The 25,557-nt window shown below is 44.3% G+C and overlaps 1 protein-coding gene across 2 annotated transcripts in view; it reads left to right on the forward strand.

Annotated features, from left to right (window-relative positions):
- UBE3C (ubiquitin protein ligase E3C) overlaps positions 1–24,500 on the forward strand; it is a 136,598-nt gene extending 112,098 nt beyond the window's left edge. The window contains exons 19-23 of one of the 2 annotated variants that reach the window (XM_007983619.3): positions 2,962–3,174; positions 8,740–8,928; positions 9,030–9,096; positions 11,966–12,096; positions 22,717–24,500. In XM_007983619.3, coding sequence (XP_007981810.2) covers positions 2,962–3,174; positions 8,740–8,928; positions 9,030–9,096; positions 11,966–12,096; positions 22,717–22,887 — 771 coding nt within the window. In that variant the 3' untranslated portion in view covers positions 22,888–24,500. Of the gene's footprint in view, positions 1–2,961; positions 3,175–8,739; positions 8,929–9,029; positions 9,097–11,885; positions 11,940–11,965; positions 12,097–22,716 lie in introns of those variants that run through there. The other variant, XM_037991056.2, reaches the window with a different exon arrangement.
- The last annotated feature ends 1,057 nt before the right edge of the window (positions 24,501–25,557 follow it).

Consider the following 25,557-nt stretch of genomic DNA (forward strand, 5'->3'; position numbering starts at 1 on the left):
ATAAAAACACAAGGACATAATACTTTGGTTTACCTGGCAGAGGCCAGCCGCAGTCTTCTTGGAGGGGATATTATGCCGGCTCTAGTTACCAGACATGCACTGGACTCCTTAAAAAAACATTCTTCAGTCAGGAGTTCGAGACCAGCCTGGCCAATATGGTGAAACCCCATCTCTACTGAAAATGCAAAAATTAGCTGGGCGTGGTGGTGCACACCTGTAGTCCTAGCTACTCAGGAAACTGAGACAGGAGAATCGCTTGAGCTCAGGAGGCAGAGGCTGCAGTGAGCCAAGATCGTGCCACTGCACTCCAGACTGGGCAACAGAGGGAGACTCCGTCTCAAAAAAAAAAAAAAAAAAAAAAAAAGCATTCTTCACAATGTCTGTCATTTTCTGAAACAAAAACCCAGTGGCATTCTAGATGTTTGCTTTTGGGAAAACCTCAACAGCTGTTTTCTCGTTTTCTCCAGTCATATTAGTGGACATGTCCTTAAAATGTGACTCTCAAGGGGAGTCTGTGCATGCCCTGTTGGAGTGTGTAAGTTCTAGAGTGCTTGTTTAAGGATGCGCATTTTATGGACTACACATACGAAATAGATTACTAAATACGGTAACTGGCTGGAAGCTATGACTAAGCAAAGGACTCACTCCCCACAGGAGCAATGGTTTACAGTTGAAACGTTTCTCCTTTGCTGGAAACTTGCAGAAGCACAGTCCCGGCTCTTTGGAAGCTGCTTACTCCCATGTTTTTAATTCACACGGATCTCTCTAAAACATATGTAACAGCGCATGATACGTTTGGGTGGCCTCTAGGTTGGAAGGGTGACTTCTGAGTTGACTGTCTCATGGATGAATGACTACCCCATAAAGTTTTGTTTTGATTTTGGTATTGCCTGGGTAGCACGAAAGCACTCAAATCTTAAAACAGTGGGATAAAGAGGGCCTGGGTCTATCACAGCATCTCCTGCAGTACAGCTCATAATAGTCATTTGCAAGGTGTGGTTAGTCCAGCCTTCACCTTCCCTCTCTCTGTCCTTCCTGGTGTCCCTCATTCTCGGGCAAAAATTCCCGTGCTGCACCTCCAGACGGTAGGAAGCCCGTGACCGCCTCTGTGGAGAGGGTTTCTTTCTCTACAACTAGGCCACCTGTTCGCCACACACCCTGGGGGTCATTAGACCACCTCTGTTCGACCTGGGAAAATAGGAGCACTGTAAATACACATCTCTCTGAAGACTGGATGTTTTCTTTTTTTTTTTTTTTTTTTTTTGATACGGAGTTTTTGCTCTTGTTGCCCAGACTGGAGTGCAGTGGCACAATCTCGGCTCACTGCAGCCTCCACCTCCCGGGTTCAAGTGATTCTCCTGCCTCAGCCTCCCGAGTAGCTGGGATTACAGGCATGTGCCACTGCACCTGGCAATTTTTTTTTTGTTTGTTTGTTTTTAATAGAGACGGGGTTTCACCATGTCAGTTGGTCTGGAACTCCTGACCTCAGGTGATCCAGTCGCCTGGGCCTCCCAAAGTGCTGGGATTACAGACGTGAGCCACCGCACCCAGCCTGACTAGATATATTCTAACACAAATGGCTTTTGTAGAGGAAATCGAGATTTCTCGTTTACTTCCATTCCTTTACCTTAAGTTAAAAAATTGTCCAGATAGACCACATGGAAACAAGATAACTAATGTCTAACTGCATGCCTAGCACAGTGTCTGGCACCTCATACCTAGTAAGTGCTCAAGAAATGGTAACTGTTGTCTCTGTTGTCTTTATTAGAAAACTTTTGGCCGGGTGTGGTGGCTCACACCTATAATCCCAGCACTTTGGGAGGCCGAAGTGGGCGGATCACCTGAGCTCAGGAGTTTGAGACAATTCTGGCCAATGTGGCAAAATCCCGTCTCTACTAAAAACACAGAGATTAGCTGGGCGTGGTGGTGGGTGCCTGTAATCCCAGCTACTCTGGAGTCTGAGGCAGGAGAATTGCTTTAACCTGGGAGGTGGAGGGTGCAATGAGCTGATCGCGCGGCTGCACTCCAGCCTGGGCGACAGCGCAAGACTCCATCTTCAAAAAAAAAAAAACAGTAATATTTCTTGACGTGAAAATCACATGACACCCAAATTTGGAACATAGCCACCCTCACTCATTGACACATTGTCTGTGGCTGCTTTTGTGCGGCAGGGCAGAGTGGCATATGTGGTTATGAACTGGGACCCCAAAAACTGCTAAAATCCTAATACCCTGTCCTGTGAACATGGCCTTGTTTGGAAATAGGGTCTTTGCCAAGTTTTGGTGAGATCATCTCATCTTAATCCTCCTCAAGTTAAAATGAGGTCATAGTAAGTAAGAGTGGGTCCCGAAATCCAGTTGCTGGTGTCTTGATAAGAGAAAGAAGAGATTCAGACCCAGAGAGCACACAGGGAAGACATCTGTGAGAAGAGACAGGAAAGAGGGTGAGGGAGCCACAACCAAGGCCCACCGAGGGTTACCCTGAGACACCAGGAGCTGGAGACACAGTGAGGTCTCCTCCCCTGGATCTTGGACCTGTGGCCCGTGGAGCCGCGAGGCCATGAGTTCATGTTGTTTTCAGTCTCACAGTGTGTGATCATTTGCCATAGCCACCTCGGGAGACTTAACAAACCTGCAGTTCTTGAAGGATTCACCATCCTTCTCTCGAGAAGAAGCATTTATTGGCTTCTGTTTCACAGGAAGGATCTGACTCTTCATAATTCCACGATTTCGCCCCTGGGTGGTCTGTTCCAGAGTTCTCCGCATTCACGCGTGCATTGAATGCCTTTGTGGGAGCCTGGAGCGTGGTACTTGCCCACTGAATATCAGCTTCCACCTTCGGTACTAGGAGAAAATACCTGCTGTCTTAGGGTTGGGTTTAATATCAAGTTGAGCATATGGCTCTTTGTTTGTAGAAGGCTTGTATATTCGATGCTAACGTTGTCACTGTTCTCTTTTGAAGGCTCTCTATGAGAACATGCTGGTGGAGCTGCCCTTTGCGGGCTTCTTCCTTTCCAAGTTGCTTGGAACCAGTGCGGACGTGGACATTCACCACCTCGCCTCCCTGGACCCTGAGGTGTATAAGAATTTGCTCTTCCTGAAGAGCTACGAGGACGATGTGGAGGAGCTTGGGTTGAACTTCACTGTGGTGAACAATGACCTGGGAGAGGCGCAGGTGAGGGGTCAGGAGGATTCACACACCTCTAGAGCAAGTAGCAGCACCTCCTTTTGTGTGGAAGTCCATTTGTGTTACAGTGTTTGACTTCTGCACATTTTAGTTAGAATGACCGTGGCTGTGAGTTAGACGTCGAAGCATGTAGCTCTGAAGCACCTTAGCCCTGGCCTCTGAGCTGAGCGCAGTTCCTGCTCCCACACTTGAGGCCTGTTCCTGCCTGTCTGGCTCTTCCTGGTGCTGGGGGTGGCCGTTCAGCAGCTTCCTGGCAGGACCCCTTGTTTAGTCCTCACTCCTTACCCACTCAGAGCCACCACAGCTGCTCCAGCACTGTCTGGGGTGTGTGTTCATTACCCATCTGGTTACTTTTGTTACTTACATCCTTTTTAAAAAAGAAAAAAGAAAGGTCTGTATTAGAGATTCAAACTGATTTTCTTAATAACAGCTTTATCAACATGTAACTCACATACCATAAAATCTGCCCTCTGTAGTATATGATTCAGTGGTTTTTAGTGTATTCATAGAGTTGGGCAGCCATCATCACCCCAGCCAATGTTAGCACATTTTCCTTGCTCTACAGAGCAACCGTGCACCCGTTAGCAGGCTCCCCCACCCCATACAGGCAGCCACCAGTCTGCTGTGTCTCTGCATAGGCCTGCTGTGGACACTTCACATCAATGGAGTCTTTTTTTTTTTTTTTTGAGATGGAGTTTCACTCTTGTTGCCCAGGCTGGAGTGCAGTGGCCTGATCTCGGCTCACCACAACCTCCACCTCCCAGGTTCAAGCGATTCTCCTGCCTCAGCCTCCTGAGTAGCTGGGACTACAGGCATGTGCCACCACACCTGGCTAATTTTGTGTTTTTAGTAGAGACGGGGTTTCTCCATATTGGTCAGGCTGGTCTCGAACTCAGGTGATCTGCCCGTCTTGGCCTCCCAAAGTGCTAGGATTACAGGTGTGAGCCACCGCCCCTGACCCGACGGAGTCTTTTACATGGTCTTCCTTCAGTTATAGTTGCATGGATCAGGACTTCATTCGTTTTCTTTCCAGATGATATTCCATTATATGGATCTACCACAAGGTCTTTATTGGTTGATGGACATTTGCGTTGTTCCTATGTTTGGGCTATTAAGAATATTGTGGTTATAAACATCCACGTACAGCATACTAAAATAATTATTAGTGAGTTAGTGACATCTGGGATTTGCTTCAAATACACTCTGAGCATTCATAATCTGAAAATCCAGAATGTTCCAAAATCCAAAACTTTGTGAGTGCCGACATGAAGCTCAAAGGAAATGCTCATTGGGCCATTTCAGGTTTTTGGATTAAGGATTCTTACTGATGAGTATAATGCAAGTATTCCAAAATTTGGGGGGAAAAAATGCAAATCCAAACGCTTCTGGCCCAAATATTTCACTCACATAAGGGCTACTGACCCTCGGTGGTGAGAACAGGGGCAGGAAGTGGGGGTATCAGTGCCAGAGACTGGCCAGGAGGTGTGATGCCTGATGAACTGGCTGTGTGGGGTTGGGGGCTCATACACTATTCTGTCTACTTTAGCATGTGGGGTTTTTTGTTGTATTGTTTTGAGACAGGGTCTCACTCTGTCACCCAGGCTGGAGGAGTGTAGTGATGCCGTCTCGGCTCACTGCACCCTCAGCCTCCTGACTAGCTGGGATTATAGGCGTGCACCACCAAACCTGGCTCATTTTTGTGTTTTTTGTAGAGACAGTGTCGCCCTGTGTTACCCACGTTGATCTCAAATTCCTGAGCTCAAGCGATCCTCCTGCCTCAGCCTCCCAAAGTGCTGGGATTACAGGCGTGAGCCACCATTCCTGGCTGATTTTTGTATTTTTTGTAGACATGGGTGTCTCCCTGTGTTGTCCAGGCTGGTCTCAAACTCCTGGGCTCAAGTGATCCTCCTGCCTCCGCCTCCCCAAGTGCTGGGATTACAGATGCAAGCTGCCTTTCTGTCCAAGAGCCGTATTTCATTTGGTTACAGTTTATTTAGTTGCTTTTGTTTCTACGTATTTTTCCATACCATAGAGCTGAATTTTCAACAATGCAAAGTTTAGATAATTTTGGGGGCTCTCACTGTCATCAGGAAGTGCTGACACCCAGTGATGTTGCTGCCGTGGCCTTGCGCCACCTAGTGGCCTGATTTCTAAGTGGCACAAAAGCCTCCGGACGGTGAGTGTTGTGTGACCTGCCTGAGGCCTTTGCTAATGTGAGCGTTTCCCATTTTTCCTTCTGAAATAAATGGTAATAGTGAAACGTCGCATATGCAAGAATTCCATTAAAGCACTGCTGATAATACTGGAATCTGTTAAAAGCAAAAGTGTGAAGTTAAGATGGTCCAGTTATTCATAGAAATTCCCACTGAGTTAAAAATTATAGATAATGTGTGAGAATAATTATACTAAAGAGCCTAATTAGAAAAATTAAGAAATTCACTAGTGAAGCAGCTAATTTAGAGGAAGATCTTAAGGATTTCTATAGAAACAAATAGGTAGTCCTCCATATAAGTTTTTAAGTTTATAAAGTATGATTTAAAGACTTGTAATATGCAAATACTTTATTGTGTCAGCAGGTTATGTTAATCATCCCTTTTAAAATATGGTGCTTCTCTCAAATTTGTTTTCCTCAGTGTAATCAATTTGGCTATTAATCTGTTTAATAGTGACCATGAAATTTTAGACGACTAATTTACATATAACTCTTTCTGGTGGAAAATGCTAAGGGTTTAAGTGTAAGAAGGACCCACAAATAACCATCTGTTAGGTAAAAAAAGATTGGACTTGAGTCACGACACCTTGCTTCAGGTCCTGGTTTGGCCGCTTTTCTGTGAGTCTTAAGGAAGTCACAAGACCCCTTCCTCATCTCAGACGGGTGTGAGTGCCGGAGGATGAAATGAGCTAATGGAAGTAGGTCATGTATGGTGGTGTCTTGTGGGGCCTTATGGATTCCAAGTGAAAATAGACCTTTTGGAGGAACAGAGAGGACAGCTCTTGGTATCTTGCTGTCCTGAGAACTGCTCTAGTTAAATATATTTGTATTCAGAGGAATTTTTTTTTTTTTTTTTTTTTTTTTTTTTTTTTTTGAGACAGAGTCTTGCTCTGTCGCCCAGGCTGGAGTGCGGTGGCACAATCTCGGCTCACTGCAAGCTCCGCCTCCCAGGTTCACACCATTCTCCTGCCTCAGCCTCCCGAGTAGCTGGGACTACAGGCACCCGCCACCACACCCGGCTAATTTTTTGTATTTTTAGTAGAGACGGGGTTTCACCGTGTTAGCCAGGATGGTCTCGATCTCCTGACCTCATGATCCACCTGCCTCGGCCTCCCAAAGTGCTGGGATTATACAGGCGTGAGCCACCATGCCCGATCTAGAGGAAATTTTAATTATGTCCCTCAGATCTGAAATTTAGCACTTATGTGACATGATTTTTAAGTACACATAGTTGTTTAGGCTTAGCCTGAGAGAAGATTTTAAATTAAAAGTAGTGTAACCACGTATTAGAGGGGCCGGGTGCAGTGGCTTACGGAGTTCAGACCAGCCTGGCTAACATGGTGAAACCCTGTCTCTACTAAAAATACAAAAAAATGAGCCGGGTGTGGTGACGTGTGCCTGTAATCCCAGCTACTCGGGAGGTTGAGGCACAAGAATCACTTGAACCCAGGTGGCGGAGGTTGCAGTGAGCCGAGATTGCTCCACTGCACTCCAGCCTGGTTGACAGAGTGAGACCTTGTCTCAAAAAAAAAAAAAGTTACTAGAAATGTCTGTTTTTTCTGATCAGGCAAGGTAATTGGAAGCCTTGGAAGTTCCTTTAACTGATAACTTCACTGGTCCTTTGTCTTCCAAATCATACAAGTACATCATCATTTATTACCTACCTCTAATCCATTTAAAGGAAGGGGTGGTATTTTATATATTGAAATATAATAGCTAGCCTCCTGAGGCTTGGTTAACAGATGGACTGTCAGCTGAGTACAAGCAAAGGAATTAAGGTAATGAACACAATCTTTAATCAGAATGAAGACAATGGAATTGAAAGCCCATTCTTAGGCTTGATGGTTCCAAACCTTAAGAAGTGAATTAGTGAGAATAATTGAATCATCATTTAAAATGTGAAATGTTAAAAGAAGCAGATCTGGTAAGTTGAACGTTCAAGTTCAGTTTGAACGTTCTATGTAAAATGAGAACCAGCAAATGACTCTCCTGTAACCATCAGCTGTAGGATGACTGAAGTCAGGCTCTCTAGCAGATTTGTGAAACAGTCTTTCTGTAAATGGTAAGAGACTGGGGCATCAGTGCCAGTGCCCAGAGGCAGCAGTCTTGTCTGTGACTCTAGGAATATTAAAGCTACCAGGAAACTGAAGGCTGTGAAAAGAAAAGAATGGAAAGGTAGGGAAGTTGAAATGTCTTTGTTCATTTATTTTGGGCTTATTTTATATTTTCTTTGTCCATAGTATAGGCTGCCCTCATCTAACCCCAGGAATGCAGTTGGGGTGTTTTTGTTGTTTTTTTTGTTTTGTTTTGTTTTAGAAATATAGGTGGGGGTCTTGCTTTATCTCAAACTCCTGGGCTTAAGGGATCCTCCTGCCTCAGCCTCCCACAGTGCTGGGATTAGAGGCGTGAGCCACTATACCCAGCCTGTTTTTTGGTTTTCTTAATAAATACTTTTTTAAATTTTTTTTATTTAAAATATACTCTTTATAAATTATGATTAAATGCTTATAGTATTTTGCTCATGTACTGTTTTGTATTTATTAATTCATACAATCTCATAATCACAGCAATTCCAAGTCAGACAAATATCACCATTTTATTAATGGCCAAAAATTTCAAGGTGTAAAGTGACTTGTCTATCATACAAGTGGGGGACAGTAAGATCCAGGTCTGTGTTTCCGCTATGTTGCTTTTCTCATGAGCACTCTCATGGTGCTTATGGGAGCCCCACGTTATACCTGCAAATTTTGTGAGTGTAGCCATGTACTAATAAAAAGTGTTCTTACTCACTCTGTTTATATACATAAGAAATTGGCTGATGTATTATCACTGATCGTTACCACCACCCTTTGCATCGTAATTAAAGTGCTTTATGGTAATGGCATTGTGAAAGCACAGGTAAGTATGTGCTGCTTATATGGATGAAAATGAGTAATCACTTTACTACAGCCTTTGCATTTCCTCCAGAATGAGTCGCGTTTTCTCTTCTGACTTACGGTGATTGTTTGCTTCATATCTTTGCCTTTCGCGATTTCTCATTTTTGTTTAAATAAAATTGCCATGGTGACATTGCTGCACAATTCCCTAGTGTTTTGGAGGAAACATGGATGGTTAGTGATCTTAAAGACAGAATAAGGTGCTGGGCTTTGGAGACTCTTCTTGGAGGTGCATCTTTGCATCTGTGCACGATAGTATGCATACTCACGTACTGTTTCGTATTTAGATCCTCATTCACAAAGCATCAAGTCCTATTTCCTTAAAACATTTGTTTCTTGCTTTTTTTTTTTCAACCTATTATCATACTTTGAGGATTTTGAGATCCTTATGTTTTGTATTTCCAGGTAGTTGAACTAAAATTCGGTGGGAAAGACATCCCTGTCACCAGCGCCAACCGGATTGCGTACATCCACTTGGTGGCGGACTACAGGCTCAACAGGCAGATCCGCCAGCACTGCCTGGCTTTCCGACAGGGCCTTGCCAATGTTGTCAGCCTCGAGTGGCTCCGAATGTTTGATCAGCAAGAAATTCAGGTACCATACCTGCTGACTTTCTGGGACACGCTTGTCACAGGAAATGAAAAGCCTTTCTTAAAATTTACCTCAAATGTTGTTATTTGAACTTTTTTCCTTAGGTATTAATTTCTGGTGCACAAGTTCCCATAAGCCTAGAGGACCTAAAATCCTTTACAAACTATTCAGGTATGTTATCACTACTGGTTATTGTTTCTGAAAATGTTGCAGGTGATCATATTTCCAAAGTCATTTTTATTTTTTTATTTTTTATTTTTTTTCAGACAGAGTTTCACTCTTGTCTCCCAGGCTAGAGTGCAGTGGCGCGATCCCAGCTCGCTGAAACCTTTGCCTCCCCGGTTCAAGCAATTCTCCTGCGTCAGCCTCCCAAATAGCTGGGGTTACAGACACCTGCCACCAGGCCCAACTAATTTTTGTATTTTGAGTAGAGACAGGGTTTCGCCTTGTTGGCCAGGATGGTTTCCTGGTAGCATGAGCTACCATGCCTGGCCCTTGCCAAAGTAATTTTTATTGTAAGATTTTGTATGGGTAATTTACATGGTTCAAAAACCAGATGGCTGAGTGCAGTGGCTCACGCCTGTAATCCCAGCCTTTGGGAAGCTGAGGCAGGTGGATCACTTGACCTCGAGAGTTTGAAACCAGCCTGGGCAATGTGGCGAAGTCCCATCTCTACAAAAAAATACAAAAATTAACTGGGCGTGGTGGCGCACACCTGTAGTCCCAGCTACTTGGGGTGCTGAGGCAGGAGAAGCACTTGAGCTGGGAAACAGGTCGTGGGCTCTGAGCGTGGGCAGTGAGCTGAGAGCATGCCACTGCACTCCAGCCTGGGCGACAGGAGTGAAACTAAATAAATAAATATATACATATATACATACATACATACATACATGAGCAAAAACAATTAAACAGATGTTTAACATAAGAAGTTAGGGCCGGGCGCGGTGGCTCAAGCCTGTAATCCCAGCACTTTGGGAGGCCGAGACGGGCGGATCACGAGGTCAGGAGATCGAGACCATCCTGGCTAACACGGTGAAACCCCGTCTCTACTAAAAAAAAATACAAAAAACTAGCTGAGCGAGGTGGCGGGCGCCTGTAGTCCCAGCTACTCGGGAGGCTGAGGCAGGAGAATGTTGTGAACCCGGGAGGCGGAGCTTGCAGTGAGCTGAGATCCGGCCACTGCACTCCAGCCTGGGCGACAGAGCGAGACTCCGTCTCAAAAAAAAAAAAAAAAAAAAGAAGTTAGATAAATGGCCAGTAAGCAAATAAGCACACGATGCGATGTGCAACACTGTTAGTCATAGAAAAATGCCACTGAAATCCAAATGAGATAACCCCACATACCCACTAGTTGTCTACTGGGTGCAAGTGAAAGCTTTTTGAGGAAATGGAAATATTCTAAAGCTGGATTGTGCTGATGGCTGCAAAACTCTAAATTTACAAAAAATCATTCTTACATACACCTGTGTGTATCCATGTGTATGTATCTCTTATCTGTAGTTAGTTTGTATTGCCCTAAATTTGAAGTCCAATCTTTATCTAAAAGCAAGTAATGCCTAAGGTCACCTTGTCCCCATGATCAGGTCATAAGTTTAAGGAAATGAAATCAATCTGACCTTTCATTTGCCAAGAGATTGTCTTTGGTTGTTTGCGTTACCCATCTGCCCTGAGGGTTTACACCTTTAATAATCTCAGCTATGCCAGTAAATAGGTTTAAAATAGTCTATTCATTGTGGTGCCAATTAATGCACTTAAGATATTTTATTGGTGTTATTTCTGTAGTATATTAACAATGAGGGAACAATATATGGCAATTATTTTAGGTTTAGGAAGCACTTTACTAGATTAAAAGCTGTAAGTGGCAGACATTACATTTTAGAATAGTGATCTCATATGGTGAGATTGGTTGTTGGCCATGGTATTAATATTGGAATGATAATAAGTTATCAGAAGGAAAAATGATAAAATTAATTCAGACACCAAATCATGCTGGGAAAACACCCAGCTGTATTAGTACTGGACACCCATTGTCTGTCGTTTCAGATCTGTGGCCACATGCAAACCCGTTCTCTACAGTCTGCTCAGCAGTGGCTTTGAACTACTAGCACAGTTCTTCAAAATAAGGCTCATTTGCAGTAGCTTTTGGTGCCTGCATTCATCTTTATAGCTACAGGGTGATACTTATTCTAGCTTTTTATTTTATTTTTTGAGGGCAAATCTCGCCCTGTCACCCAGGCTGGAGTGCAGTGATGCAATCTCAGCTCACTGCAACCTCCACCTTCTGGGTTCAAGTGATTCTCCCACCTCAGCCTCCCGAGAAGCTGAGATGACGGGTGTGCCCCACAACGTCCAGCTAATTTTTGTACTTTTGGTAGAGACGGTTTCACCACATTGGCCAGGCTGCTCTTGAACTCCCAGCCTCAAGTGATCTGACAGCCCGGGCCTCCCACAGTGCTGGGATTACAGGTGTGAGCCACTGTGCCTGGCCCTGCTTTGACCCTCCTTAAGTTGCTCCTCTTCTTGTACTTTGCCCATCACCTCCACATAATTGGCAGTGGGTGAGGCAGAGGCAAGGGGAGTCAGAGAATTCCACTTTTGCATTTACAATCGGTCCTTCATATCTGTGGATTCTTTCCACATCCATGGCTTCAACCAATTGCAGATTTAAAATATTTGAGGAAAAAGCAGTGGTTGTGTCTGCACTGAATGTGTGCTAAACAATAAATATGTCACAGCCATTTACATAGCCTCTGATTAGATTAGATTATACAAGTGCTCTAGAGATCATGGAAGTGCACAGAAGGATGTACACAGGTGATACACAGATGCCACGCCGTTTTATAGAAGGGACTTGAGAATCCGTGGACTTCAGTATCCGTGGGGATCTGGACCAATCCCTGTGGGTCCTGAAGGGTGGGTGTGCTTTGCATTTCGTAAACCATGTGTTCATTTTGCCATAGGAGGCTATTCTGCATAAACCCTGTGTTCATTTTGCCATAGGAGGCTATTCTGCATAAACCCTGTGTTCATTTTGCCATAGGAGGCTATTCTGCAGACCATCCTGTTATTAAGGTCTTCTGGAGAGTTGTGGAAGGGTTCACTGATGAAGAAAAGCGCAAACTGCTGAAGTTTGTAACAAGCTGCTCTCGACCCCCTCTGTTGGGGTTTAAGGTACACAACTTTCATGACATTTGCTTTAAAGACCACATCATCATAAGAAAGGCAGCAGAAGATTCAGTAGGGTTAAATGAAGTCCTTTTACAACACTTCAGTTTTTATCTTCAGCTAGATTTTTAATTAAGTACTCGTTATGATGTATATATTTCAGTGCTAGTTTTATTTGGGGTCGCTTTTTTTGTTTGTTCACAATAACCTATTCACATGATAGTTGTACATCGTGGTTATGATTGCCTTTGAACAAACCCTGCATTTGGAGGGACTGTTTGCAATATTAATTATCAGTCTCATAAATCTGTAACACATCTTGGGCTTTTTGCTACTGAACTGAAGCAGGTACAACCTAGAGATGTTGATGGAGTGTATATGCTACCAAGCCTTATTTTACCACTTCTAGAAATTAATGTTGATCTTACATAATTTGGCTTATTTTTAGCAATTAAAATTGCCTCAGGCAGGTGGATCATTTGAAATCAGGAGTTCAAGACCCAGCCTGGCCAACATGATGAAACCTTGTCTCTGCTAAAAGTACAGAAAAATGAGCCAGGCATGGTGGTGTGCGCCTGTAATCCCAGTTACTTGGGAGGCTGAGGCACAAGAATTGCTTGAACCCAGGAGGTGGAGGTTGCAGTGAGCCCAGATCGCGCCACTGTACTACACTTCAGCCTGGGTGACAGAGTGAGACCCTGTCTCCAAAAAAAAAAAAAAAATTGCCTCAGGAACATCTAATCATAATTCCTGTATTCATTGTAAATTAAAATAAAGCCATATTAACATTTAAAAATATAGTGGTATATATTATAGAATAATATATAATTAGGTAAGTACTGTATGTAGCTTGTGCTTATGAAACTTAATAGGCATTCACTTTCTTTTTTCCTTTTGTTTTTAATTAAGATGGGCACTTGCTGTATCACCCAGGCTGGAGTGCAGTGGTGTGATCACAGCTCACTGCAGCCTCAACCACCCAGACTCAAGCATATTCCCACCTCAGCCTCCCAAGTAGCTGGGACTACAGGCATATACCACCGTGCCTGGCTAATATTTTGATTTTTTGTAGAGAGGGGTTTCACTGTATTCCCCAGGCTGGCCTCCAGCTCCTGGGCCCAAGCAGTTCTCTCACTTCAGCCCCGCAAGGTGCTGGGATGACAGGTGTGAACCACCACACCATGCCCAGCTGGATTCACTTTCAAATAACCTTCAATCAGAAAGACTTCCTGCACACTTATGTACTCCCAGCTACTCTTGAGGCTGAGGTAGGAGGATTAGTTGAGCCCAGGAGTTTAAGACCAACCTGGGCAATGTGGTAGCAAGATCCCGTCTCAAGGGGGAAAAAAGTAATGTTGTTTTTTTGCTTTGTGGTGGTTGTTTTGTTCTTTTGTTTGTTTGTTTTTGAGGCGGAGTTTTACTCTGTCGCCCAGGCTGGAGTGCAGAGGGCAATGGCACAATCTCGGCTCACTGCAACCTCTCCCTCCCTGGTTCAAGCAATTCTACTGCCTCCGCCTCCTAAGTAGCTGTGATTACAGGCGTGCACCACCATGCCTGGCTAATTTTTGTATTTTTAGTAGAGACGGGGTTTCACCATGTTGGCTAGGCTGATCTCAAACTCCTGACCTCAAGTGATCCACCCGCCTTGGCCTTACACAGTGCTGGGATTATAGGCGTGAGCCATCGTGCCCAGCCCCCCAAGTATTTTATTATATTTCTGAGTGAAGTTATTCTTTAACTTTTTACTTTGAAACTATTTTAAATGTATAGAAAAGTTGTGAGAATTGACCAGGAACTTCTAAACCCGCACTGACCAATTGTTAATGTTTTGCTACATTTACTGTATCATTCTTTTCATGCATTTCTTTCCTGAGTCATTTGAGAGTAGGTTGAAGACATGAGGTCTTCCCTAAATATTTCAGCGCATACTTCCTAAGACTAGAGACATTTTTTAAATGGCTACAATTAAATTATTACAAGTCCAGAAACTGGACTCTGACATCCAGAAACTGGATCTGACACTTATCAGATCCACTGGCTGCACAGTGTGGTCCTGGGAAACTGGACTCTGACACACAGCACTTGCCGGATCCACTGGCTGCAGAGAGTGTGGTCCTGGGACCAGCAGTTGCAGCATCACTTGAGCACGTGTTTAAAATGAACATTTTCAGGCCCCACTCAGACCTGAGTCAACGCTCAGTGTGGGTGGAACACCGCAGTCACCTTGTGACCGGCTCTTCAGGTGTCAGGCCAGTTGTCCCTTCACGCCCTTCGTAGAATCCCGTCCAGAACCACACGTTGCATTTAATTAGCATGCTCTTTAGTTTCCTTTCTTCTGTATCCCCATTTTCAAGGGGTGCAGGCACGTTATCTTGAGAATGTTCATCAGTGTAATGTCGCAGCCCCACTCTTGTGAGTGTACAGATGGCAGCGTATGTTCACACAGTGTGGATGTGAGTGTTCAGCGCAAGTCTTCTTAATGGCCAGAAACTGGAAATAAGTACACAAACTGCCAGTAAATTCTATAGATTAAGAGATGTTCAGAATTTAAAAGCAATAAATGATATCTACTCCACTGTGTATGAATATTGAAAACACTGTGCTAAGTGAACAAAGCAGACACAGAACGACGTATTAATTATACGTAATTCTGTGTGGATAAACTGTCCTTTGAAAGGCACTTTTTTTTTTTTTTTTTTTTTTTGAGATAGAGTCTCACTCTATCGCCCAGGCAGGAGCGCAGTGGCGCGATCTCGGCGCACTGCAGGCTCCGCCTCCCGGGTTCCCGCCATTCTCCTGCCTCAGCCTCCTCAGCAGCTGGGACTACAGGCGCCCGGCTAATTTTTTTTTGTATTTTTAGTAGACACGGGGTTTTACCGTGTTAGCCAGGATGGTCTTGATCTCCTGACCTTGTGATCTGCCCGCCTTGGCCTCCCAAAGTGCTGGAATTACAGGCTTGAGCCACCACGGCCGGCCTGAAAGGCACATTTACAGACACAGAGCGGGTCGGGGGCTGCACAGGACTGGAGGTGGCAGCAGGAGCTTCGGAGAAGTGGAGTGACCCAAAACCGGATTGTGGGGATCGCTGTGGAACTCTGTAAATTTGCTAAAATCATTGGATTGTACATTTAAACGGATAATCTTATAGTATGCCAAGTACACCTCAATTAAGCTGTTCTTAAAAATTGACTGTAAACTAACACAGCATCTCAGTAAGCGCCCTCAGAACTGGAGCTGGGACCCAGTAGAGAGGTGGGAAGAAGTGAGGCCTAAGTGCAGTTTGTTTCAAATAGGAGGTCAGTCATCGACACCGTTATGTTCTGGAAGTAATGAATAATAAAGATGTATAAACTTAAACGTGTTAGTAAATACCATTACTCAGTGATATTAGTAGAAATGATAATCTTCCAAATTGTTGGAGAGAAAAAAATAACCATGCAAAACAAGACAAACAGAACCAACAACTCTGTTGACCAGATACAGGGGTTGGGGGTAGGAAGTAACATTCAGAATCATAAAATAGAAAACATAAAATGAGAGAAGCCTGAATGTTCCAACAGTGAGTGCGGAGAAACTCATGTATTAAAAGAAAAAGACTTTGAGACAGGGCTAGGAAAACGCTGCTGCCTACAAGCGGCGCACCTAAATGGAGTGACCCAGAATGGTTCAGTGGCACGTCCTGGTTCGTGTGTAAAGAAATAGAAGGGTCTCCTTCAGAGTTGGAAGCGCGACCCATGTGACCAGATACGAAAATCTCTCAAGCGCAGTGAAAACGGCACGTCCTGTGCTGGTGGTGGAGTCTGGAGGGCTTGCTGTGCTGGGGTCTAAAGAGCAGGAGGACTGCAGGTGAGGCATGCAGATGGCGTTTTATCAGTAAAGGTGTTAATACCATTTGGTAATTTTATTAACATTTATTATGATAGACAAGCCTTCTAGTATCTTTGTTTCAAAACTAGTTTGTTCCAAAGCTAGAGATAAGAAAATTATGCATCTCATCTAATTTCATAAAAGGAAGTTTGGAGGACCTGCTCCCATCAAAACACTGGAAGACGCAGAGATTTTTGTCAGCTCCTGGCTAATGAGATAATGCTAATCATGTGAGTAGCAATAAAAATTAGAAGTCCTACCAGACGTAGGTTCTAGACATTCTGATAGCCAACTAAAGAGCCAGCAATAACGTGTGCCTAGAAGTGCAAGAGCCTTCTCCACCTCCGTGATACCTCCGGGTTTGTGCATGGCCACTTCAGCTGCATGAGCATCGTAGGTTTAGGGGAGCAGAAGTAGAGGGATTTACATTAGCTTTTAAAATCCCAAATAGACTGGCCTGGCGCAGTGGCTCACGCCTGTAATCCCAGCACTTTGGGAGGCCAAGGCAGGTGGATCACCTGAGGTCAGGAGTTTGAGACGAGCCTGACCAACATGGTGAAACCCCGTCTCTACTAAATACAAAAAACAACTTAGCCAGGCATGGTGGTGCATGCCTGTAGTCCCAGCTACTCGGGAGGCTGAGGCAGAATTGCTTGAACCTGGGAGGCGGAGGTTGCAGTGAACCAAGATTGCGCCATTGCACTCCAGCCTGGGCAACAAGAGCAAAACTCAAAAAAAAAAAAAAAAAATCCCGAATAGACTAAAAGGGAAAATCCCCTACCCCAATCATGACCCTGCACAATTGTAATGGAGTTATACCATGGAAAACACTTCTTGAGCATCCATGAGACAGTCTTCCTATTATTTTATTTTTCTCAGTGTTCTAACATATGTGAAATTTAATTGATTTTTCCATGATAAGTGTTTTTGAAGTTGTTATATGTTAGACATCCAGTTTGGAAAAATCATCTTAATATTTAGGCTTTCCGGTTAGCTTAGTATGCCTGGATTTGCCAGGGCTGCCATAATTAATGTAGACTTAAAGGAAGAAAATGTCTTTCAGTTGAAGTACTATAAATAGCAAAGGCAGGCAGGCGTAATTTTCAAGTTATGAAACTCCTTAGTGCCAGATTATTGGAGAAGAATAACATCTGCTAAAGCTAATTAAAGTTTAATATGTTTAATAAATGTGATTGTTACAGACAAAAAATCATTAAAGTGCTGAAGAAAATTGTTAAGTTACCATCAGGCCACATAATAAATGGATGATTTTTCTCACTCTGAATTAATGCAAATTCCCGTTGTACTGTATTTAATTATGCACAAAATGGTGCCCTTGACTCAGATTCAGTGAAGAACTTCATTTTTTTACTTTTAAGACTCCAAGTAGGAAATTCAATTAGCCTTGTGAAAGAAACACTAAATGTGGCATTTAATTGCAAAATATATTTTAAGCTTTTCATTTATGCAGTGACTTTGCCAGCATCACTGACCCCCTCATTCAGAGATCCTTTTCTGTTTCAAAAATGCGATGCTTCCGTTTTAGTATATTCAAGCATTTGTGAGAATTATTGCCCTCACACGCTCAGAATGCTGAATAATAAGTGTGATAAATGTTCTTTCTAGTTCTCCTTTGGTTCTCGTTCTAACATTTTTATGAGAGATTTAAAGTAGCAAATAAACTGTAATTAGAAGAAAAAGACAATGGATTTTAGCACATTATATGTCACATATATATTTTTAATGACATTTATATTTAACAGTAGAGAGACCTACAAAGATCGGTAGTAAGAATCATGTCAGTCTCTTCATAGCTTTTTTTTTTTTTTTTTTTTTTTTTTTTGAGATAGAGTTTCGCTCTTGTTGCCCAGGCTGGAGTACAATGGCGCGATCTCGGCTCACTGCAGCCTCCACCTGGGTTCAAGTAATCCTCTTGCCGCATCCTCCCGAGTAGCGGGGATTACAGGCACCTACCACCACCCCCAGCTAATTTTTTTGTGTTTTTAGTAGAGGCAGGATTTCACTATGTTGGCCAGGCTGGTCTTGAACTCCTGACCTCCGGTGATCTACCCACCTCAGCCTCCCAAAGTGCTGGGATTACAGGCATGAGCCACCGCGCCCGCCCTCTTCATAGCATTTTGTGGGCTGTGCTCTTACTAGTTTTACCCTTAACATAAATTATATGCTAAACTCAACACATAATTGAAACAAAATCCAACCGAAATGCAGGTGTGGCCAGTTGGGTGCCTGTCGTTCTTTGTGACAGCTTCAGTGCTTCCAAAGGTTCCTGCAGAATGAGACATTGCTCTAGTTTTATTCACGTTCTACTACAGTTGTTAGAAGGTAATTACCTGTTCTATTTTTTTAATTTTTAATTGTTTTATTTTTGAACATAAACTCAAGATTGTATTGTCTTCATAATAAAACAGAAGATGACACTTAGAGCTGGATCTCTTGGCCCTTCCTCCTCTTCTCTCCTCCCAGTTCAGAATGCTCCCATCTCCTTATAGCCAGCATTCTCTTAGATCTGCACCTGTGCTCAACGCCCTCAAGCCTCAGCACAAGCTTCTTCATAGTTCTAGTCTTTTCCCGGAAAATCAGCTTAGTCTGCCCACTGTAGCCGCGCTGCTTCCTGTCCTAACGCCACTTTCCCCGGGCATACAGAGAATCCATGCCCTTTTGTACCATGGCGCTTTGTGGGGTTGCCACACTTACAGAAAGTCGAACGGGGGCCGGGTATGGGAGGCTGAGGCAGGCGGATCACCTGAGATCAAGAATTCTTGACCAGCCTAGCCAACATGACGAAACTCCATCTCTACTAAAAATACAAAAATTAGCGAGGCATGATGATGGGCACCTATAGTCCCAGCTACTCGGGAGGTTGAGGCAAGAGATTTACTCGAACCTGGGAGGCAGAGTTTGCAGTGAGCCAAGATTGTGCCCTTGTACACCAGCTTTGTTGAGAGAGCAAGACTCCGACTAAAAGAAGAAAAAAGTGTAGCAGGTTTCAGGAACATTCACCAGGTTTGTGGGAGTGCTGTTGGCACAGAAAGCACATTTTTTTATGTTGTTGGATTTTTTTTTAACCTTCCAATAAAAGTAATGTTTTCATTATAGAAACTTGGAAATTGTGATCAAGTATAAGAAATCTATATTTTCTCCCATTCTAACCATTATGATGTTTTTTTATGTTTCCTTTTATTAGTACACGTTTTTATCTACATACATGAGTGTGTGTTAATGTATATATGCATAATTTTTTCTGTTTTTGGTAGAGGTAGGATCTTGCTCTGTTGCCCAGGCTGTCTCAAACTCCTGGCCTTGAGTGATCTCCCACCTCAGCCTCCCAAAGCATTGGTATTACAGGTGTGAGCCAACATGCTTGGCCTGTTACACACACACAGACACACCCCTGGTATTACAGATGTGAGCCAACATACTCAGCCTGTTACACCCCACACACACACATATATATATTTTTAAGACAGAGTTCACTCTTATCGTCCAGACTGGCTTGCAATGCGTGATCTCGGCTCACTGCAGCCTGCAACCTCTGCCTCCTGCCTCAGCCTCTCAAGTAGCTGGGATTTTACAGGCCTGCACCACCACAGCCGGCTAATTTTGTATTTTTAGTAGAGATGGGGTTTCCCCACGTTGGTCAGGCTGGTCTCGGAAATCCTGACCTCAGGTGATCCACCCGTTTCGGCCTCCCAAAGTGCTGTGATTACAGTCATGAACCACTGCTGGTCATGTAATTTTTAAAGATAATTTTAGCTGTATCCTGTGTTTTATAGGCTACCCTTTTTACTCAACATTACATCAGGATCATTTTTTCTCGTGTTATTCTTTGAAATATTTTTTTTTTTTTTTTTTTTTTTTTTTTTGAGACGGAGTCTCGCTTTGTCGCCCAGACTGGATTGCAGTGGCGCGATCTCGGCTCACTGCAAGCTCCGCCTCCTGGGTTCACGCCATTCTCCTGCCTCAGCCTCCGAGTAGCTGGAACTACAGGCGCCCGCCACCTCGCCCGGCTAATTTTTTGTATTTTTAGTAGAGACGGGGTTTCACCGTGTTAGCCAGGATGGTCTCAATCTCCCAACCTCGTGATCCACCCGCCTCGGCCTCCCAAAGTGCTGGGATTACAGGCGTGAGCCACCGCGCCCGGCCCTTTGAAATATTTTTAATGGACTTTGTGGTGTCCCATCGTGTGAGTTTACCGGTTTACTTCCTGTTCTTTAGTTGTTGACAGCTCTTCACTGCCATGCTGTGAACCTCTTGTGCATCAGTTATCACATGCATCTCTAACCATTTCTTAGAGTGCAGTCCGAGGAGTTGTGGACATGGGTGAAGCTCCTGCTCCTGTTGCCAGGCCCACCTCTCAAGACTTCCGTGTACACGTGTGCAGTGAAGGGCTGACCTAGTTAAGTCTCTGAAATCCGTGCCAGATACTAAATCTGCACAGGCTGGGAGCGTGAGCAGACTGAGGGCAGTCTGGGCCTTATTGTCTTGCGGTTGGAAGAGAACACGTAAATCACATGTCTCAAATTTGAGGCAAGTAGCTAATGATGTTTGTGTATAAGAGGAAGGTGGAGTTATTGGTTCTCTGTGGCCATCAGAGGACCGACATTCCTATAGGTCTCATGCATTAAGTCTGCGTTCAGCAATCCCTAACAGAATTTTTGCCTACAGATAACGTTTGCACAGTTGTGCAAACTAAGTACATATTCATTGCATCATTTTTTGTAAGAAGCTGAGAAAAGTGCCCACCAGCACATCGTGCCACACATGTCCGTGGAACACCATGCAGCCTCACCATTGATAGGGAAGATGACCGAGACACATTATCAGATGGAAAAGCAAGGCACGGAATAGTGTGTCTAATGTGCTCACTGCCTCAATTTTAAAACTAGAGGAGGGAGAACGTTTTCTCGTGCATGCATTAAATCTCTGGGAGCACTTAAGACGCTGAAGCGTTGGTTGCCCATGGGAATGGGAGCTGGGCGTCTGTGAGACAGGGATGAGAGTTTTCACACTGCACCTCAGACACCAGAGCGTCACGAACATCTGAAACAACGTTCAGATTTCCCGATCATCTTGCTTTTTTTGTTAACAATTATTTAAATTCTGGCACAAGCAAGCCATCGTGCATTGGGCCCACCTCCCTCAATTTTGCCTTGTAATTTAATTAATAGGGGAACTGGAACTGGGGCCCGGCGCGGTGGCTCACGCCTGTAATACCAGCACTTTGGGAGGCCGAGGTGGTCGGATCATGAGGTCAGGAGATTGAGACCATCCTGGCTGACACGGTGAAACCCCATCTCTACTAAAAATACAAAAAATTAGCCAGGCATGGTGGCGGCACCTGTAGTCCCAGCTACTCGGGAGGCTGAGCCAGGAGAATGGCGTGAACCCGGGAGGCGGAGCTTGCAGTGAGCTGAAATTGCACCACTGCACTCCAGCCTAGGTGACAGAGCGAGACTCCGTCTCAAAAAAATAAATAAATAAAAATAATAGGGGAACTGGGTTGCACTACGTTGCTTCTTTGTATCTCTTGAAAACCAATAGGGGTCTCATCAGATTCTAAATTTGAATTTTTCTTTTTTTTGGCAATAATATCTCATAGATAATGTCGTATGCTTCCCATTCCCTTAATCATCGTAGAGATCCACTTCTCATGAGTCATCTCCTCACAATGCTGGAGTCAATCTCCGTGTCAAAATTCCTCTTGATTTTAGTGGTCACTTATCATCACTGCCTAGATCCATTGTTTAATGTGCTTCTAAAACAGCTGTGTTCTAATTACATAATTGTATCATGTATTAGCTGGAATTTTCTATTTAAAAACAGCTTTGTTTCTTCTCACCAGTTATTTGGTTAACCCGAGGAATAGCTTGTACAGGAAAGATAGAATAAATCTTGATCCTTTTATAGACAGGGTCTCGCTGTGCATTGCCCAGGCTGGAGTGCCATGGTGTGATCATACCTCAGTAATCTCGACCTCCTGGACTCCAGAGGTCTTTTCACCTCAGCCTCCCAAGTAGCTGGGAATATAGGAGCACACCACTCACCACACCTGGCTAATTGTTTTGATTTTTTGTTTTTAGTTGAAATGAGGTCTTGTTATGTTGCCCAGGCTGGTCTCGAACTCCTAAGCTCAAGCCATCCCCTAGCTAGGCCTCCCACAGTGCTGGGACTGCAGGTGTGAGCTATGCGCCTGGCCTGGAATGTTATTTATCCCTTTTTATGCCTGAAGCACAGTGCACAGTTTTTTATATAATTTAGAATTAAGCCATCAACGTAATTTTTTTAAAAAGCAAATGTGGGCCGGGCATGGTGGCTCACACCTGTAATCCCAACACTTTGGGAGGTGAAGGTAGGCGGATCATGAGGTCAGGAGTTCAAAACCAACCTGGCCAAAGTGGTAAAACCCCATGTCTACTAAAAATACAAAAATTAGCCAGGCGTGGTGGTGGGCGCCTCTAATCCCAGCTACCTGGGAGGCTGAGGCAGGAGAATTGCTTGAACCCGGGAGGCAGAGGTTGCTGTGAGCCGAGATAGCACCACTGCACTGCAGTATGGGCAACAAGAGCAAGACTCAGTCTCAAAAAACAACAACAACAAAGCAAATGTGGTTTCAGGAAAATGTGACTGCAGTGGTAACTTTTTACTGATTGGAGTTGGCACATTTTGTGTGCTTTGTATTAAAACTCATGTAATACTGTGCTTGTTACAGTGACATCTTGTACACACGCTGTTTTTCAGGAGTTGTATCCCGCATTTTGTATTCACAACGGAGGCTCTGACCTTGAGCGGCTCCCCACAGCCAGCACCTGCATGAACCTGCTGAAGCTCCCTGAGTTCTATGACGAGACACTTTTGCGAAGTAAACTTCTCTATGCTATTGAATGTGCTGCTGGCTTTGAGCTGAGCTGAAGCTGATGCTAGGATCCGACCCCTGCAGAGAACCAGTGCTTCCTTCGTCAGCAGCGCCTCCCCAGACCCACGAGGATACTCAAACTGCACGCCTGAGGCTCTCCCAAGCTCCTTCTTTCATTCTGCCATTCCTCCCTCTCTTCCTTTTTTAAATGATTTTTATTACGGTGTGGTCACTTATTTAGAGGGACATTGCTTTTCAAATAACTTAAAATAACACGTTATGTGCCATGCGGCTACTTTAGTAACATTGCCAAGAAGAGCACAGTTTCTAGACTAGTGGCATCTCAGCGAAATTAACCAAAGATGAAGCTTTGGCTTTGCTGATGAGATCAGAGCCCTCCTGAGCAGGCAGGGCTGCTCCAGGGTTCAGACAAGGCTGCGCAGGCGGCAGAGATACAGGGTCTGAGGCTGAGACGCCACGGGGCCGCTGCTGCTCATGTTGGATTGTTTACAAGCCTCATTATTAAAACTAAAGGCATTTTTTTCTGCTGCCTTTCCCAGAGTGGTTAGGTTTGGAAAAGAGATGACGATGGTAATATTTTATTTGTGCTTTTTAAGCCATTTCCCCAAATGGGACTAGCATGCTTGTTTTCAGTATACCATGGCCTGCCTCATGATGGTTTGGAGATACTGTCTGTGGATGTGAGGTGGGGGACTTCATTCATTGTCCTATTTCTATCTCCACTTTGTGCCTGGAGAGCTTTCAGGGGAGGTGGAAGAGGAGGGTCTGCCCAGCTCCTGCAACATCTGTCACCCACTATACCCAGTTACTTGGGGGGAGGACAGACACTGGGGTGTCGTTAAAGTCGTTTGAACCAAAGTGGCAGCTGCATCTTTGTCCCGATGCTAGCCGTGCCGGTCTCTCCATCATCCGCTCGCCCTCCTTGCCCCTGGGCTGCGCCCACTTGTCTTCCTGGATATTTGGGGGTGACTGGCCGTGCTCAGCACCCTCTGCTTCCTGGTGCTGCTCTGACTTGAAGATGGGACAGTCCCTGGTGCAGATCCAGGGAAGGGGAGTGTCAGTAGTTCTTGCAGTAGGCACTTTATCAGGACCTGACTTGTTGCTGGGTGGTTTTAGTCTCGACAAACAGAAACGTTTCAAAGCGTCAGCTGTGGGAGCAGAGTGACCCTTGGCTGACGCTGGGGGAGGGGATCTAAATCCTCATTCATCTATTCTGTCTAGTGTTTTACTGTCACTGGAGGCTCTGTGGGCTGTCATAGTTAATTGACCATAATTAGCAATATACTTTTAAATGTGGGAAAGCTGAATGACACTTTTAAGACAATGAACATGATCAAAACAAAATGTGTAATTTCTTAATTTGAATAATAAATTAAGCATTTAAATGCTATTCGTAGTCTTGATATACAGAAATAAAATAATTAGGGTTGGTCTTTTTTATTTTAGGTTGTTTTATGTTGAATGTTCTATATCTTATTAGTGAATTTGTATATTTTATTATCAGTATTTTGGAAATAGCATATCTGAGACTGAAGAGAAATTGACAATTCACTTATTTGTGGTTTTTTTCCTCAGCTATTCTGAGCTTATTTATTTATTTGTATGTTCTAATGGCTAAACATTTACATTAAATGTTTTTTTTTCCCAAGACTGTGTTGGAGTCCTACCCCAGATCGTTGTGATTAGTGCCACTCTGCTTTTGTAAAGCCACAGCTTCCGAATGGTACTAGTTTTATCACAGGTGATTGCATGTCTCCAACTGATGGAGTATAGTGAGATGGCCGACACTCCCTGAGAATCAGAGGTCCTCGGGAGCAGTGCCTGTCATCGGGGCTGGGCGGAGCGTGGCTCCCAGGCTGGCAGCCGGTGTGCTCCTATCCAACCAGCCACGGGTGTTGCCTTCCCGAGTTTCCCATTGGGTCTGGCATTAGTTCTTGAAAAATTTCTGGAGGAAGTTTCTTTGTTTTTTGTTTTGTTTGCACTTTTCTAGGTTCTGTCCTACTTTCTGCTTTCTGGTAATTTTGTACACAAACCTAAATGTTGCCTTGGGGTTATTGAGATATTTCTCGTGCTGTGGTATCTGCAGAGAGATCTTTGTTTTGGTATCCTGAGCTCGTTAAGGCAGCTTTATCAGTTGCAGTGGATGGTGTGTGCTTTTGCGGAGTGTGCGAAACCAGGTACTGTGTCCCACCCCATCGTGAGCCTCAGTCTGCACTCTGCATCCATGCCATTGACAGGCAGGCCTCCAGTTGTGGAACTGGGAGCACGGGAAAGGCTGTGGTAGGGTTAATGACTCCTCCCAGGAACTTCCTGAGGAGGTGAGTGGTGAACCTGAAATAATTGAATACGTAAGCTTTCTCATACTTTAAAGAAAAATAAACAGCTAAAGGCATACAGTTAACTCAAATAGAAATTCAGGGCATGCTCAGCTCGTTCAGATTCGCCACAAGCATCACGGCTAGCAGGATAGTCTAGGAAGTGTCACAGCCACCCTGTGCATCCCTCACAGAACAGCAGGTTCACCTGGAGGTTTTTCTAATGAGAGATGACCTAGACTTCCCAAACACGGGCTGCGAGTGCCACACTGCGGCATGCTGGGATCAACCTGTGGTGGGTTCCTGGTGCTTGGATGGTGGCCAGAGTTGGTGACCTGAAGAGACTGGTGACCAGCATGTCCAGGTGGGAAAAGGCACTGACTACACAAA

This window comes from Chlorocebus sabaeus, chromosome 21 (genome assembly GCF_047675955.1).
Source record: "Chlorocebus sabaeus isolate Y175 chromosome 21, mChlSab1.0.hap1, whole genome shotgun sequence".
In the NCBI taxonomy this organism is placed as follows: Eukaryota; Metazoa; Chordata; class Mammalia; order Primates; family Cercopithecidae; genus Chlorocebus; species Chlorocebus sabaeus.